This window comes from Apostichopus japonicus, chromosome 15, assembly GCF_037975245.1.
Source record: "Apostichopus japonicus isolate 1M-3 chromosome 15, ASM3797524v1, whole genome shotgun sequence".
NCBI classification, from domain to species: domain Eukaryota; kingdom Metazoa; phylum Echinodermata; class Holothuroidea; order Aspidochirotida; family Stichopodidae; genus Apostichopus; species Apostichopus japonicus.
This window is the reverse complement of record NC_092575.1, coordinates 20,424,212-20,441,796: the sequence shown is the minus strand read 5'-3', so window position 1 is coordinate 20,441,796 and position 17,585 is coordinate 20,424,212. Positions and strand designations below refer to the sequence as shown.

Sequence of the window (17,585 nt, the reverse complement as noted above, 5' to 3'; positions counted from 1 at the left end):
GAGGTGAAGCATTCTGTAAAAAAATAAAATAATTTCCAATCCTTTGAATTTTTCTTGGCAATATTCCTGTCATCCTCTCGCATGGCACATAGAAGAGGCAGGTTATTTTTATCATCCCACTTGACAACTAATAAATAATGTAAAAGATATTTGAAAGAGCATAACCCATATCAAGGTAAGTGAGGGCAGAATACCAAAAAAGGACTCTTAAATGAAGGTCCATAAATTCAAGGTGTTACAATACTATGAAAGACAAGAAGATTAGTAACCGGATCAGGAAATAAAAATTAAAATCTGGGATAAAAATTGCACAAGATGTTTCCTTGCTTGTTTGAGGTATCTTCTTTCAAAGGTGTTTAAAACTGTATCAGAGGAGAACCCTAAATTGAAATGATCTCCACTGATGAACCATCTGACAGAAAGTTGATTTTCACAGAAAGATTCAAGCAGGTGCTTGTGTCGGAGGTACCCGTGATCCCTGTAATTCGAATCATGCAATACCAATAGTTTCCATAACAACTAGAAAAGTACCAAAGGTCGGCATGGGTTGATTATCAAGGAAACAAAGTCACTATTAATAAATCAATAACATCCTCAGATGCAATATGCATCCTGGTAAAACACAGCTGACTATGTAACTCTTGGGGCAAAATCACAATATTTGTGTTTAATAATTCCTTTTCAATAACAGACAAATATATAAATAGTTTTTATTTGAAGTATCAAGGTGAATTTTTACTTCTAGTCAATATGATTCTAACGTCAAATACTCATATAATTTTCCATTTGCTTCAGGATTTGCTTCAAGACAATAAGTAAGGGAAAGAACTGAAATGTTTGGTAATGTTGGTTAGAAAACTGTTTTTTCTTCTGACTGACTGACTTTGGTCTGGGTGGCCTTCATTTCAGCTGCTATTATGTCAAGGACAGTTCCATGGAATACCTTGATGACCGAGATTCATCTCATTTCTATCACTGGACGGTAGATAAAGTTTGACGGGCATTTTGCATCCTCTTACGAGCTCTCTGAAATAGTTCTGGAAAATGGACAAGAAAAACAGAAGACCTCTGTCAAGTTGGTTGTAGAGCATTTTACATAAACTTGTCTCCTTCAACAAGTTTCCATTCAAAGCATTTAAGAACGTAACATATCATGTACATTCAAAACGTTGAGAATATAGAAAAAGTGAAATCCATAAATCAGAACAAAATTCATTTGTGAATTTTGAAATGGGTGGATATATTTAACAATTGGTAAAAGTTTACTTTATTTTCTAAATTTTACAATGTTTGGAAAAATATAATGACACTGATACTACTACTCAAGGTGTAATAACCATTGGAAAAACTATTTTGTTCATATCTAAACTCTACCAATGCCATCCAACTGTTAAATACCTGAACCAGATCACCATTTCCATCCAATCCATAAAACTGTTTCATGAATCTGGTAACTGTTCCAAACACACTTTTCCCACTGGGGTTACCACATGTTTGATTAGTTTTAGGTAGTTCAAAGTTCTATTGAGTACATTATACATACATTATACATGAATATATAATTATGCATTGTGATTTGGCCATCTAGAAAGGCAAATTGTCAACGGTAACATTCTATCAACCCTACCAATCTTACATTTGAGATTGAAGATTTTACTTTCAACTCAGTCAGCATTTACATGTAGGTATGCTTCAAAATCAAATGATTTTTCACACAAATGGTAGGCAAAGTGCGGATCTTATCCATCCTTCCAGAGGTCACTAGACTAAAAGTTGTCATCCTTTCTTCAGATAAAATACGGTAACCCTATTCACACACCACCAGCTTAACCCAAAATACTTATGTAACGACCTATTGCATACTCGATGGGATTCAGTAGTACCTGTCTCCCCGAGAGATAAACTGGACAGTTAAATCCTTACTTGGACCACATAAGTTCATGAAAATAACATTCCCTCTCCCCCCTCAAGTTTTTTTGTATGAAAAGTAGTCTAAGTCCAAAAGGATAGGCTAAGTGTATTACTGATTGAAAATGTGCATGCTTTCTGAAGACTAACAGCTTCATTTGTGACATGAATACAAAATCATGAGACACATTGTTTAAATGTAACTGACCAACTGGAAAAATATGATGTGATTGGAACCAACTGTTTACAATGCTACTAATCTCATACAATTGTTTATTGACCTCAATCAGACCTCTTTCCCTCGGTCCCTCCCCACCTCATTTCCATGAACTTCCCCTTAAATAAGTGGATGTTACTAGCAACAAACATGAAATAAAGCATTTAACTTACCTAAAACATTTTGCACCGATGCTTGCATTGTTAGACCCCTACAGTAAAGTAAAAAGGAGAAATAACCGTTAGACTAAACATTGTCATTGACATCTCACACCCCCCCCCCCCCGTCACCCTTCCGTGGAGGACATAACAGTCACAGACTTGATGTAGGGGGACCTGGGGTTGAAAGTGGATCAAGTGGCTTGGTTATGGTGTTCATGCTCTATCTTGGACGACTGTTCTTAAAGAGTATATCAATTTATACATTATAGACGTATCTTTCAGATCATCATCATCGTATATCTGGGGAACCTTTTGGCATTCAATATTAAGGGAAATAAGAGAAATACTAATGAGTTTAACTCACCCTAATCTGTCAATCAATGAACCCACTGTCCTTCTTGATGCAGATTTCTCCATAAAAATCCTGTTGTAAGAACAAAGAAAAAATTATCTCTGAAATCGTTCCATCGTGACTTTCAAGCATTTTTAACGGCAGGTAAGAACGACTATGACCACATATTCTTGAACTAGATGACCAAGACATATTTTGATTATGTACCAGGAAGCCTTGGAATCTTTATATATAAATATTTAGGGAAATGTCTGAAATGAGATTAGTAGATCAAATTCTTCAACTATCTCAAAGGGAAATAACACTGTCGGCCATTTTGTCAATCAGTGATGTGATGCTGTTACTAGGAGATAAGAACTACAGTATGAGATGTTTCACTAAAGGAAATAATGGGTGGTATTGTAGAAGATAGCATGCATAGACTCCTAATATGCAACCTGATTAATTCACTTTGGCTTTGAGTTCAACTTTTCTGTATGCTGCAGTGTTGGACAAATCTAACCGTAATAGTAACTACTGACTTTGCAATCCACGTTACAGTCATTGCCGACTTTGTGATCCCCTCACAATTTTGCAAGGTCGTTAAGAGTGACATCATAGTTTTCCCCTCTTGGAAATCCAAAATACTAACTACACAAACACGAGTGGCTCTTTGACGTCCTGTTTAGAACTGATCAAGTCTTCAGCTATAGCATATGAAGGAACCCTTGAAACATGTTATCTACCAAATCAGGCCAAGACTTTTCTTGGTGGCATGGAGCTAAACTGCATCTCCTTTAAACAGCAACTCTGGAGATTGTTGACAAACCTGCTCTGTTGCATGACATGCAGCTTCAGCGAAACCATTCCTGTAGTTTCTGTCCGAAACCCAAAACGGCTGAGAACCGGTCCGTCGTGGGTGATCGGAACTGAGACGTAGGTGGGGTCCTCCAACTCTGGCGATCCCCCAATGAAGAAACGCCGGAGATTTTCGTACGAGCTTCGTCCGAGAGGTCGCCAGGTTTGAATGTCCAGGTGATGTGTACCTAGAACAATAAGAAAGAATGAAATAAAATGGAAAGGAAAGTCCCTGTACCTGACCATGTAGTCAGGGTCATATATTTATCGTATGCCCTGAAGCAACTTTATGTGTCGACTTTGATAAATCTTCAAATTTCAATCGACACTAAAAATCGCATGATTTGCAGATGACAGAATTCTTTACTTTGACTAGGTATGATTCCTTTCAAATAAAGAAGACAAGTTGAACATCTTCACTGAGCCTCTTGCATGTTGGATATATAGATTATGTGAATGTGTTTGGTGGTGACAACACTGATGTAGAATCTGACGATGAATCAGTTATTATTAATAGTTTAAAGCTATTATTGTTATTTTGAGTAATACTTGCCACATTTGATCAAACAAGCAACCAAACATAAGACTTATCTGACTAAAGTTATCTTCTTTTTTTTGGGCTCTATTCAAGAATTTTTTACAATAAATTTCAGTGACTCATTTAGTATTCAAATTTTGTGTAGCACTAAACAACTATGATTCGTGTGCACATAAATTGCTATGCACCTTTGCACTTACATAGCAATTTAACTATTTCATGTAGTATTTTGCAATGCAATAACAGATGCAGTGAAGTTTCACACAAGGTAATAAATTATGACTTTTTGAGTTTGGTCAGTGAAGATAATCAAATTATTGCGATTTCAATTTACAATGACTCTGATTAAAGCCAAACTTCTGCAGTGGTTGGCTACTGTTGTTGTATCTTATAGTACTCGAGTCAATATAATGTAGTACTTGTCAGGCAAACTTGATATTGTGACATTCTCAGAACCCTCTGTCATGTACCTCGGAATCTATTGAAAATATTTTAATATAGATACACTTTTGTACTTGCCAGGTGTACTTGGTACGGTGATGTACCCATAACCCTCTGTCCTGTACCTCTGCCAGGAATCTATTGACAATACTTCTACAAATATCTGTGGCCATTGTGGCAATCTCTCCTCATTCTCTTCTATTTCATCTGGCTTGTAGAACATCTCAACTTCAAAAGGGTGACTCAAGTAGGCAACATTCTCCTGACGAAAACAATTACAGCAAAGCTTTAATACTAACATATCACAATACACAAAAAGTTATGATTACTATTTTTTTGCTGACCCAAAATTTAAACATTGAATGCATTGAGAATTTGCTTCTGCAAAGGGATGATGGAAAGAGAAGGTAAGGCAGGCCTGTTGAGAGGCAGGGGGGGGGGGGATGGTGTTAGGAGGACAGCCTAGGGACCCAGGGTCAATTAGTGGGCCCAGGAAAATATGGGGGTGAAAATTATGTCCTCAGAACCTGAATTAGCCATCAATGAGGAGTTAGAGAAGGGCAAGAAGGACAAAAAAAAAAATTCGATACGAAATAGAGAGAGTCCACCTCAATCTGTCAGACCAAACAACAGTATCTTACAACTCCCCACTTTGAGTCACTCCAAGATTAATGGATGTCGTCCAGTTGCAGAGTTGTTGACAGTTGACAATTCATAATCATGGACGTTAAATATGAATCTAAGAGACTGACTTCGGTCAGCTTGCCGCTTTGATAAGCCAATGAGGCTTCTTTGCGAGTTCCTGCATGCAGGAGAATCTAAAATACATACATACATACATACATACATACATACATACATACATACATACATACATACATACATACAAACATACATACATACATACATACATACATACAACTAACAAAGTCTCTGAGGTAGAAGAAAAGCTATCACCCTGACACTGTGTTTTGGGACTACATGTTTACGATTACTCACCCTGTTAATTTCTTTTGTTTTACATGTCTGGGTGACTCCAGCCATCTCTTGGGATCTGTCTGCAGACCACTCTGTTTGAATAAAATGAAAAACTTCATGTAAAATGCTGACTACATTGAAATGATCGAAAGCTAATCACAACAAACAGCACACGTGTCGTAGATATCAAAGTGCAGTGATCACGTGTGGACATGTAATGTACAGAGAGACAAGAGATCTTAACCACTTTATCCTCTCTTCCCCTCTCCCTTTCACCAAACTATTTTTGCTGTTTCTTTTGTCCACTTTACGGTCCATCTGTCTCATTTAAGCCTCTTCTGATTTCAATTAGTCTAGAATAAAATGAATAAGATCCTTCAGTGATCTAAACTTCAGGCCCTTTAAGTTTTTGATATCATTTTATCCTTAAATATTATCGCTGTATTACAAAACTTTCTATTAATATGAAGCCCTTGACTTTCAAACTTCTCTATTTTGTGCCCTCTTTTCCATGGTTGTGACACTTTCCTTCACCTCACCACCCCCCCCCCCCCCCGCCCCGGCATATTGCACTATTCCAAACAGCTAAGAAAGAAATAGACATCCAAAGCTGCTTTTGGTTTTCCCTAAGAAATTTTGGAGGACCATTGAAAACTTGCCTTGCTTTTCAGAGGATGGGATTGAGTTGGCCAAGCATTGATAATTTGGTTTGAATTGTGACAGACTTTGTTTCCCTCTCATACATAATTTTTGTAATTATTATCAATTCACTCCCTGATATTACTCTTACTTAATTTTCTGTATATCAATTCGCTCCCTGATATTAGTGATGTAACTAACGTTACATTGAATGGCGTTTGAATGCCTACATTTGTCATTTCACATCTCATAATATACAATGAGCGACTCACCTTTGGGTAGTTCTATGAAGTAATGCACGTAGAGATTGTCGTACTCGAAATTCTTCACGGATACAATTTCGCCCAGAACTAGAAGTCTCAACATATTGGCTGGCACCTGAGGAAGTAATTTATATTTCATATTTAATTTATAAAATGGGAACAATAGAGTCATTACAGTTCAAGGCTTCTTGTACTTCAAATCTGGATAGTCATTGTGATGACATCATAGCGGTCATATACCCAAACTTGGGGATGAGATCTGCAACTCTGGTTTAAAATGATTTACTCTGTCATCTTTAACTTTTTTCATAGACAAGAATTGCATACTCAATGATTGTGCTGAAAGAAACAATATGTTTTACATATATATATTGTAAGTGATATCACATCCATGTGTTACATTTCTTTACCATACACTAGCGCTGTAACGAGTGATAACTCAGGTCACTAAATTTCAAAAGGGATGTGACTTCGAACAAGTTTGTCAGTTATCTTCCAGACAGAGATTAAACAGTGACTTGAGCCAATGTCGACTGGACTTGAAAATCACTGATAACTGACTTGACTCGACTCTATAATAAAATGACTTCTGCACTACTCTGCCATCAACGTAAGTCAAAATCAATCGAGTATAAAATGAATTATATACTGCTCTCAGTAAATATTGAAGTTACACTACAGGCCAACAACATCAGCTTAGTAATGTACTCCAACCCAGGACATACATAACTTTCATACACTGGAAAATTATACACAATAAATAAACCAGCCACACTCTTCAGTTTTGATGAGACTAAACTATATTCTCTTTCGCATCGGATAAATCCTTGCATATGTTGTCTACCCTCTCTCTCCCCAGCCCCTTCCCTTAATACCTAATCTACACAGAACTAGAGTTGCATACCGTACCATCTCAAACTCTTGTCCCACAAATGTCTTGATATATTCAGAGTGTCTCTGGTAAAGTTCTTGGTACATTTTATTCTCTCTGTCTTGTTCCCTCCAGCTGATCGGTTGAGATGCGAGGGTCAACTCGTACTGGAAGGAGTCCCGACGGGCATTGTTCGTGACAATGATGTAAGGGTCTTTGTGCCTGGTCAGATCGGGGGTCAAGCTGGTCACTCCTTGACCATTGGTCTGCCAAACGAAGAGAAAAAGTATTAGCAGGATAAGAGATAACAAAACAGAATGAAAAAAAATCAACATTTCATAGCATCATGATGACTGACCTTTATGGTACATAAAATATGTTCATCTTCTTCTGCCACTTCTCTGAAGAAAAAGAAAGACAGAAAAAAAAAGAGTTAAAACTTGTAAACTAATTTCACACATTTGAGATATTTCAATAACCACACATTCAAGCAAGACCCTTTAAATTGGAGAATTTGATTTTTTTTAAATGAATTATTATATACATGTATGTATTATTTTGAAGAGTCAGTACATTTCATTCTCTTTAATGACTCATATGTTCATACAGCTCCAGAAACCTGTAAATATGTTTAAATTTGTTTTTATTTCGTTCATGTCTTTGGAAGATCTAACATCAAGCATCAGGTACAATTTTAAGCTGTATAAGTAAATGAATGATGGATGCTAACAGGGAAATTAAAGACACAAACTTGAGAGGAGCAAAGAAACTTTTAGCTTTAACTTTTAGGAATGGTAATTGTCAGAAGTCTCTTAGCTCTTTTCCACAGTTAAGATATTAAGCTATGAAACATACCCTATTTTATTCTTGCAATTAATTGTGTTAAATATACATATCCAGCATGACAGGGCCTATTAAAAGGACAGATGAGAAAGGGACGTGGGGGGTCCAAAATGGCAAGTATTGGTATGTTGGGAGGGGGTATAGGTATGTCATGGCAAAATGAATATTAGTAATCACGGACAACAACTAAAATGAGTGGCCTTCATCTGCATTGTCACCTCCCCTGTTTTGTTGGTATGAACAGCAAAATGATCATATTTCAGTCATGGTAGGAAGCCAGTAGCTCCAAATCATGGGTTACACACATAACATTCCAACATCTAAAGATCTCTCCCTCAACCCTCACCCCCCCCCCCCCCCCCCCAAAAAAAACATTCCATGGACATCAGATAATACTTCAATTTATGGAAACTATCATGAGTTTCATAATGTCTTTTTTTCTTCAAATTTAAACTCACTCATCAAAGCTCCCTAGGTCAGCCATTATGTACATGGTAACCTCGGGCGTGTCCAGGACATGGGCACTACGGACGTGTTCTTCTGAAGGCTCCTTAATGACCACATCCGTTTTCCTCCTTCGATTGGCATCGCTGTATCCTCTGAAAGTGAGCAAAGTATTCAACAAAATTATCCCCCATCATCATATGCTACCCTGGATCATCATATGCTACCCTAGATCACCAGATGCTACCCTGGATCATCATATGCTACCCTGGATCATCAGATGCTACCCTGGATCACCAGATGCTACCCTGGATCATCATATGCTACCTAGATCACCAGATGCTACCCTGGATCACCAGATGCTACCCTGGATCACCAGATGCTACCCTAGATCACCAGATGCTACCCTGGATCACCAGATGCTACACTGGATCATCATATACTATCCTGGTTTATTAAGTGCTACCCTGGTTAACTCACCTGTCTCCCGGTCCTCCTAACTTGCGTCTTCTAACATTCTGCATCTTCTGTGTTAGGAAGGAGGCTGTCTCATTGGGGGAACTAGTGGCAAGGATTTGCTGCAAAGAAGAAAAGTTCCGGAAATTTGTTTTGTTATGACACAACAAATACGATGCTTGTCTAATCCACCACTTGGTTTGGGTCACACTCTGCATAATTAATTATACTTAATAGCTTTTATAATGTTTCAGATTAATGTCATTAAACCAAGGGTTAATGGTGTTGACTGGCAATTTACACACAGAATTCAACTTGATATGAAACATATATCATCCACTAAAGCTCTTTTCCTAGTGAAGCTAAGGGATTACCTGGCTAAAAAAAAAAATTGAAAAGGCCACAGACCTATCTTCTCAACTTCAAGCAACCATATCTTTAACCATAAATCATGATATGGAGATACTAAGTTGAAGAGTTTACATATGATCCCCTTTTTGTCTGCTTAGAAATTTTCATCTAATTTTCTTCATATTATGTTGCTTCAATCAACCTTATCTTATCTAACAAGATATTAAGGTGAGCAGTTTCATAAAATACAATGTGAATATTTCTGCCTGTCAAAACTGAGTCGTTTTTTTTTGGTGGCTACAAGTCAAACTCGCAAAAGAAAAGAAAACACAAAACAACAAAAAGTAAAAAAAATGAATTATATATGATTTCAAGTATGTTTCTCAGGAAGCTTTCTATCGTCAAGGCGACTAGCACCAGATAAAAATTTTAATTTTACATAATATATGCCACTAACCCTGTACAAACCTCATCATTACTTGTGAATCTATCGGAATCTAAATAGGAAAATAATCTTCTGGTCTTTCTGCCGCCCTGCTCTTTCAAGGCGAGTATATCTTGGTGATGTCTCTCTTCTTGCGGACCAAAGCAGTTGGCTGGATTTGAGTAGATCTGTACCTCCCTCCGACTAAAGACCTTCTCCTGCCAGGTGAAGGTATACTCTTCCTTCTCTTCTTGAGGAGCTGGAGCTGTTTGGGAGCAAAGACATTTTAATCTGTGATATTATATATAGTTGAAAGGAAAATGTGCCAGCCTCTTACCCTCCCTCTGTGGCATATCATCAATAACTTGTATTGTGCATATGAAGTTATATTTGCAATAATCAGGAATACTTAAATGTTCAAGCTTTGGGAAGTTGTTTTGATGGCTCCAAAGTTTTTCTCATATAAAATACTATGGTTTGTGTGTAAAAATGTTCTATACATCTTTGGATAGACTTAATGTGACTATATTTGCATAGCATCTTGTGAGGTGACACTGGATAAATTATTCCCTGTAATATTATGTATTCATCCACCTGCATTCCATACCAAATTACTTGAAATGGGTGCTTCCAATTTGCTAGGCAATACAATGATCATTTTTTTCTCAAAAGTTGTAATAACTAACCTTTTAATGAAGGTCTACTTCCAAGAGGCCTCATCTCCATCGCACTAGTACCAGCACCATCGTCATCCTGGTTATAAAAAGTTGGAACTAGACTTGACCCAGTCACTTTCTTCAAATTGACTCTGGGAAAAACAATATAAATATTGTGAATTCTTGCATTAAAGGAGAAAAAAAACAAGAATGGAAAAAAACAGAAAGAACCTCTTTATGGTTTCCTTCCGAGAGCAAAATGATTGGCTTCAAATCTTTTAAGTATATTCAATGACGTCATCTAAACTGAGTAATTTTACATTCAACGACTGTCAAAAGTCAGCCTGAGGGTGCGGTATTTTTGGACCAAAAGGCATATGAATTAATGTAAATAGTGCACAAGACATGAAAACATTACTATCACTTAGTATACTGAGATTAGGTAACATACAAGCTTGGTAGTTGCCATGACTTCTGTTCACTGAAGGCCAGTAGCCGTTGTGGTAGGATATTGTAGAAGTAAATCTATACCTAAAGTAGTAATAAGTATTATCATCTACATATAGCTGTGAAGTAGAAACTAATTCCATTGCAAACAGCTAAAGACTTCTTAAATTTAATGCATTGATATAGGCATATAGTGACCAAGTTTGATAGCTCATATCTGTAACAAAACTAACAATGTACTCTAAGTTAGTCTAACATATTCTTAACCTGAGACAGTTCAGGCCTACACTCAAATAGGTTAAACTCAAGCATAAAATTAATCTAGTCCTCCAATTCCCTTGGTAGACTGATCGCTGATGGGGGCTTAGTTTCGGCAGTCCGACTCCAAGGCTAGGCGCTAATAATACATAACATAACAGTTAGGGCTAGGCCTAACGTAGTACTATTAACATGCCTAATACTAGTAATACTAGGCCTAACGTTACGCAAACTCACTTTATTTTGAGGTTTTTTATCGGATCCTTGGATCGGTAGTATCCAGTCCCCAAGTCAGCTGTTTTGACTTCTGACATCTTTCCACATGGGTTACTTTCAATATTGCCAGCTTCACGTTCAGTATACTTTAAGAATCATTATTAAGGTTAGGCCTAGGCATACTTGTTCAAGGTGTTTGTGTTGGTGATCAGTGCAGTGATTGACATTTCTGGCTGTCTAAATGTTGAGTCCTTCGTTCATTCCGATCAAGAGCGACGGCAACTTGGCCGCGCCCATAATTGGTAACTAGCCAGTAGAATCAGTCGATTATAACATGTACATAGCCACGCCTACATATATGATAGACAACCTCCAGAGTGAGCTAAACGTATGTAAGATAACTGCCAAGAGTATTCAAGATTTTGTTTTGGGCGTTGCTGAGTGGCATGAAGGACTCAACATTTACTAGATGCCAGACACTGATCGTGCCGAAATATGTGCATTGTGCAATGTTTTGAATTTCTCTCCGAAAGATCGCATGAGGGTGACCAAATGGTAATACACCTATAACTGCCAAAAACACTCGAAAGGAAATTTCAGGGAACTCGCCTTACTGTGACAGAAAGACTACTACCATAGAAGTTAGTACATGTTTATCCAACCCTTTTATAATTTATACCGAATAGATCCCACGATCGACCATGAAAAGAAGGGGAAGGTGTTCAGATAATTGGGGGCACTGGTATGAATTATTGCTATCAAAACCAATTGCAACCACATATATTTTTGGGGCATTTACCACCTAGAAAAAAATCAGGGTGGGAGAGATGAGACCTCCCTCCACTGGCAGACCATGTTATTAATACAAAATTTTGTAGTGCACACGTACATCATTATGTAACATCTATGCGGTACAAGTTACGTTGATGCCTATAAACAGTCAAATCATATACAACAAACGTTGTCAAACAATAGCAACACAGTTTGCATCTTAGAACCCTCCAATATACCAAAATATTCCTGTAGGCCCCTGCCCTGGAAGAATTGACATGTTACCCCTACCCCCCCCCCCTCGCCCAGTCAAAACAAAACAAAATTGGCTGCGCCCCATGTGGGATATTTCAGTGGCAGACACACTAGATGTGACACTGCTATGTGACTACAATTTTTACCTTCATCTTTAGCAATCCTCCATAGGTGGATGTCGTGGCATGGGGAAGGGGTATAGGGGAGGGGGTATCTATCTCACCTTTGAACAGTTGTATATGATTAAAGAATAATGATGCTTCGTTATAAAATGGTGTTTTTTTCGATTTTGAAAGTAATTTATGCTCAAGATTTTTCCATCATGTTGTTGTTTTCCAAAGGACACAACAAATTCTTTTTCCTTCCGAATATTTTGGAAACCCATCAAACATATTTGGTGACCCTATGTAGGCAAGATTTGCCATCTTAAAAGCGACTTATATGTTTGCCCAGTCTCCTGAACTTTAAACCCCAAAAACCTAGAATTTTTAGTTTTAGTCTCACTTTGATCAATTTTTTTTTGCACAAAATTATTCTCAGAATCAGTTATTTTGCAGAGGTCAAGTAACTACTACTTGAAACTTGTCTACTTTAATCATGTTTTGTTGCCCAAATTTTAGTAAAGATACTCCATTGAGCATTCTTTGTAATACAGCTTGTGGAGCTAGGATATAACAAAGAGAATAAAAAAAGAATCAGTTTGGATGTCATTCACATTTTATTTGTTCTGTTTATTCAGCCAGAGCAGATGAAAACATTGGGAAAGTAACTTAGGTCCTATAACCTTCAAACATAAGAAGACTAACTTCTCAATTTCAAGGCATATAAGCCAGTAACTTGTACATAATCAGAAAAAGCTAGAACACACCTTCATAATGATTATTCAGCACCCATCAATAGACAACCATCTTTTTGAAAATGGATTTAACCGGTAACGGGTATCAGACAAAATTTTAGCACGTTAAAAAAACATTGCTGGAAGTTTGCAAAAGGTAGTATTGTAGAGGCTCTGTACTCCTGATATTGAGGATTATTAAGAAGAAAAGTCCCATTGTGGATAACTGGTTTTAGAGTGGCAGTAAAATGCTGCTTGGAACTTCACATGCGAGACCGTTATCTGACTTTTTGGCATATTTGGGGGCAACACTGATGACCTGCAAGGAAGACATATTCTATAAAAAAAAAACCTGATATAAAAAGACGGCTATCACATCCTAAGTATGATACCACTAATGAACCATTACAATCCAATCAGGATATCGCGCTTGAAGTTGCAGCTACATAAATCCGCTTTTCTTTGCCGAGTCCCAAAATTCCTGTTATTGCTCCTCTCGTTAACTGTTCGTCGTTACCGTAGAGTTGTAAATATTTCAGATTTTGCGATTCATTCATGACGACGAGAATATCAGTTTCCGAGAGGTTTGGTAAGTTAGACATGAGTACTCTCCTTAAGGATGGTAAAGCTCTTGGAATGCTGGAAAATGAAACCGAGGTCAGATGTGAACAGCCGGAGATATCCAAAGTCTCGAGATGGCCAAGTTTCTACGCACGAGATTGAAAAAGGAAAGGATTACAATAAAAATAAGAAAAATGAAGGATTCTATATTACTCACATATTCTGGTAAAAATGACATGTATATTTTCCATACTCGACATTTTGAGTAAACAGTGGCTCTACCACAAAGGTTTTAACCTATTCAGTAATGAAAAGGTTGGAATTTGATCATCTATTAACTGGCGAATATACTACCTACAACATTACTTCTGCAACAACATCACAAATAAACCTGCCTGTACTACTGTTTCTCGCCTGCCTTGAGAAACATGAACCATCCTGATTTTTCTTCAGGTTGACTCTTTTAAAATATACTAAAATCAAGTGTCCAATTTGTTGTCAGTTTTAAACTATTGCTTTCAAATATGCTAGAAATTAAAGTAAAAAATGAGTCCCTCATATACATATTTCAACAAGCATTTTTATAGGCACCATCAAAAGAATTTACCATATTAAGTGATTTATTTGTCTTATTTCATTTTCTTTATTTAATTATTTCATAAATGTTTGAAAGTAACTAAGAGCGTCAAAGTATGCATTTTCACCTAAACTCTGTTAATTAAATTAATGACCTATCATTGACTGAGAAAAGATAGTGGTCGAACACATCTTCATGAAACTCTCTTGAAAAAAATTATTTTCATACTTTTATTGAAATTAATTCACTTTTCTTAGAATAAGGTGAAAATCTTACTTTGATCAAAGGAACAAAATTATGGTCAGTTAGGAGATAGCCAGCTCCCTTTAAGCTGAGACTTTTGAGATTGTAACCTTGTTGTTTAACAATATTTAGAGTCTTCTCTGTGATGAAACTACCTTCCAAATCAAGAAGTTCTAACCCAGGACCAACCAGATTAAGGAGAGCTTTGTTGCTGAGCTTTTTATCTCTCTTCATCTTGTGGATGATTTCTCTGAAGAGGAAGGAGGAAAAGAGGGACAAAATTATTGAGGGCTGATGCAAAAAATTTGTCAAATTTGGTACAATGTTAAATTCATACATCCCAATTCTTGAAATGTTTTTTTTTACCTGAACATGTTTTGTAAAAGTAATCATGCCTAAATATTAGTAATTAATATCTTGAAAATGGTAAAAATCTTTTACTATCTTTGAAAAGTATAGTATTAAAATAAAATAATGAATATGCAAATGGTGCTCTATCATGTGAAGACAGGACACCAAGTGATTTTTTGAAGATGAAGATTTAAAGAAGCATATAAAATTGCAGTGTATTTTAAACACCTCTTGCTGACCTGACCAAATATTCATCAGGAAAATCTTCTAAACAGTAGTCTTCAATATGTTTGCATATATAACACAGGCAAAACTCTGTTAATCGAGTGACTTGTGTCCCATCATGAAATGGATTCTATGGAGAGAAAAAAAAATTCTTAAAAAACGAAAGAAACTGACTTATTTTATAATAATAATAACAGCTATAATCAAAGGAATGCAGGAAATCATTCACCCAAATTGCCAACTTTGTTTCACTTTTCTTTGTAAATTCTTTAAGTTCAAGAATGCAATAAACTGTAGGTATATTATAACCCTAATATATCTTGGTAGATTCAAAATATGAAGTTCAAATATGATCATAAAAATAATTTACACAGAAATTGAGGTAGGTCATGCTTTTGTTTGCTTCTTTGGCATGAATGAAAAATATTGTAAAAATCTTATGGATCATTAAATAAAAGAAAAGTGTGTTTGCATGTATGAGAAGGGAGGGGTTGAGGGAGAATTGAAAAAATGCAGGACGGAAATAGATATAAAATGTACTGTTTCATCTGCCAAGTAGTCTCCGGAAGAGGAAGAAAGGAACACACCATCAAGACTTAATGGAAGAATTTACTATTTTAATACAGATCAGAAGTTTGTCAGAGAGATAAAACATAGAAAAAGTTAATTGAACCAGTACAAGAATTACGAAACCTTTCAGCAGACAGCAAGTTATACTCACTGGTTCAAATCTTCTTCTGTAAGAAGCTCTCACTGATACATCTTTTCCATCTGTCTTCATCTGAAATCTCTTTTTACCAGAGGCAGATATAGAGATGCTAATCTCCCTCTTGATTTCATCCACTGAGTAATCCTTCATGAGGTCAAGGGTCATCAACTCATCTATGTCAACAAAACCTAAAGATGTGCAGGACAAGATCAATTTCAGCAAGTAAGAGTATTGTTGACTCAAGTCAAAGATTGGGACTGGAGTAAGACTCAAGTCACATATTTTTTACTTGTGACTTGACTTGCCTTACTGATGAATGATTCACTGAAGACTTGATTTTGATTTGGAGATAATATCAAATGACTTGTTTACAATTACCAACTTGCTAATTAAACAAACAAATAAAAAGAAATGCTTTGGATGATGTAATTAATACTCAATTTGTTCTGTTTCTCATTTTTACTAAAATTTGACTTACAAAGTGAGAGCAAGCTCTGTTAATTGTATGAGCTCGCCTAGGCTCTTAGCTATGTTTTCATTTCTTAGTTTTTAGCTGGAGCTCACAGATGCATGTCATCCACTGGACTGGCACCACATCTGAATATGCCCTGTTGAAACTCATCGATTGATTTTCATTCGCCCTATATCTATTGCTTGACTTTTTTTTCTGTTACAATTGATTTGTGACTTGAATTGCAATAAGATAACCTGACTTGTGACTAAAATTGGCTTGAGAAAAAATTGACTTGTGACTTTGACTTTGTGACAACACTGGCAATAACAAAGAGGTTTATTCTAGGGTGAATTTTTTGCGTAGTGTCCTGAATGTTCTCATCTCCAACTGCCATGGCTAAATGCATTCCAATGTAAATGATGAGTAGGCCTATAAGCAACATATTATAGGCTAGAATAGATAATCATTTGCAACAGTCTAATGTGCTGATGTCACAAAATATCATATTCTTATGCTTAAGAAAATATATATGCAATCTAGAATCTAGATGTTCTTCACTTTCCAATGATCAAACTTGAAAAGTCCATGCAAAGGAAATAGCTAGATCACAAAAATGACTAACCATATCAACTCCTTGTCCGAGAATGAAATATGTAAAAAAACATATCAAATAACTTTGACTCTCCAAAGAAGTTGAATGGATTATCTGTGATCTTAAAATGGAATCCAAATTATTCATGAGCATGTGATTCTTCATTTCCTGTCCGCTGGACAAAGAAAGCTTGACCACGTATGAAAATAATTTCCGACTTACCTTTCTCAGAGACAGTGAGCCCTTCTTTCCTTGCTCCATATCTTAGTATGTAAGCCAACCGTTTACTGAGTTTCTCGTTGTGGGAGAAATCGTTTGCATTTCGTAGTGATGAGGTTGCTCCCTCCATTTCGGATCAGCCCCGTTACCAAGTAATGGATCTGCAACTAGGGTAGGCTTAGTTGGGACAGGAGAAAATGTAAGTAGCCTATGTACGTTAATTTATGCCTAGGCCTAGCGTAAGTTAGATTTTGCTATTATTTATACTGATGGGGTGATCCACACAGATTGACATTTATTGCATAGCACATTTAAATAAAGAAAGAAATTTAGAACCAAAATGGTGTAAGACTGTCAAAGCCATATCATTCGAGAATGAGCGCTGGGTTTAAAATAACGAAATTTCACAGTATTGCATCACCGTCTTCCGCTGGCAGTAGCAGCCGATCCTTACCAGACTATCAAGTTTTTTTAGTTGGTTTTGTTTACATCT

At 36.5% G+C, this 17,585-nt stretch overlaps 2 protein-coding genes across 2 annotated transcripts; both read right to left on the bottom strand.

Moving 5' to 3' along the window:
• Window positions 1-874: 874 nt before the first annotated feature.
• Window positions 875-11,652, bottom strand: LOC139981233 (tectonic-like complex member MKS1). The gene is made up of 14 exons (XM_071993457.1): window positions 11,322-11,652; window positions 10,410-10,531; window positions 9,768-9,988; window positions 8,973-9,070; window positions 8,507-8,647; window positions 7,564-7,606; window positions 7,244-7,471; window positions 6,344-6,449; window positions 5,454-5,524; window positions 4,533-4,716; window positions 3,447-3,663; window positions 2,651-2,710; window positions 2,299-2,336; window positions 875-1,037 (listed from the first exon to the last, which is right to left on the bottom strand). The coding sequence occupies exons 1-14, from the start codon at window positions 11,396-11,398 to the stop codon at window positions 973-975; spliced, it is 1,671 nt and encodes a 556-aa protein (XP_071849558.1). The 5' UTR covers window positions 11,399-11,652; the 3' UTR covers window positions 875-972.
• Window positions 11,653-13,025: 1,373 nt separating this feature from the next.
• Window positions 13,026-17,572, bottom strand: LOC139980728 (uncharacterized). Its single transcript, XM_071992596.1, has 5 exons — window positions 17,096-17,572; window positions 15,840-16,015; window positions 15,133-15,248; window positions 14,576-14,792; window positions 13,026-13,868 (listed from the first exon to the last, which is right to left on the bottom strand). The coding sequence occupies exons 1-5, from the start codon at window positions 17,220-17,222 to the stop codon at window positions 13,578-13,580; spliced, it is 927 nt and encodes a 308-aa protein (XP_071848697.1). The 5' UTR covers window positions 17,223-17,572; the 3' UTR covers window positions 13,026-13,577.
• Window positions 17,573-17,585: the final 13 nt, after the last annotated feature.

What these genes read in the sequence shown, in the direction of transcription:
- LOC139981233 (XM_071993457.1), bottom strand. Translation starts at nt 11,398, where the DNA reads ATGTCAGAAGTCAAAACAGCTGACTTGGGGACTGGATACTACCGATCC. An exon ending in ATAAAAAACCTCAAAATAAA is followed by an intron (nt 10,532 to 11,321) that starts GTGAGTTTGCGT and finishes TGTTTTTCCCAG; the next exon opens with AGTCAATTTGAAGAAAGTGA. An exon ending in ATATTTTATGTACCATAAAG is followed by an intron (nt 7,472 to 7,563) that starts GTCAGTCATCAT and finishes TTCGTTTGGCAG; the next exon opens with ACCAATGGTCAAGGAGTGAC.
- LOC139980728 (XM_071992596.1), bottom strand. Translation starts at nt 17,222, where the DNA reads ATGGAGGGAGCAACCTCATCACTACGAAATGCAAACGATTTCTCCCAC. An exon ending in GCTCACTGTCTCTGAGAAAG is followed by an intron (nt 16,016 to 17,095) that starts GTAAGTCGGAAA and finishes GCACATCTTTAG; the next exon opens with GTTTTGTTGACATAGATGAG. An exon ending in ATTTTGTTCCTTTGATCAAA is followed by an intron (nt 13,869 to 14,575) that starts GTAAGATTTTCA and finishes TCTCGTGCGTAG; the next exon opens with AAACTTGGCCATCTCGAGAC.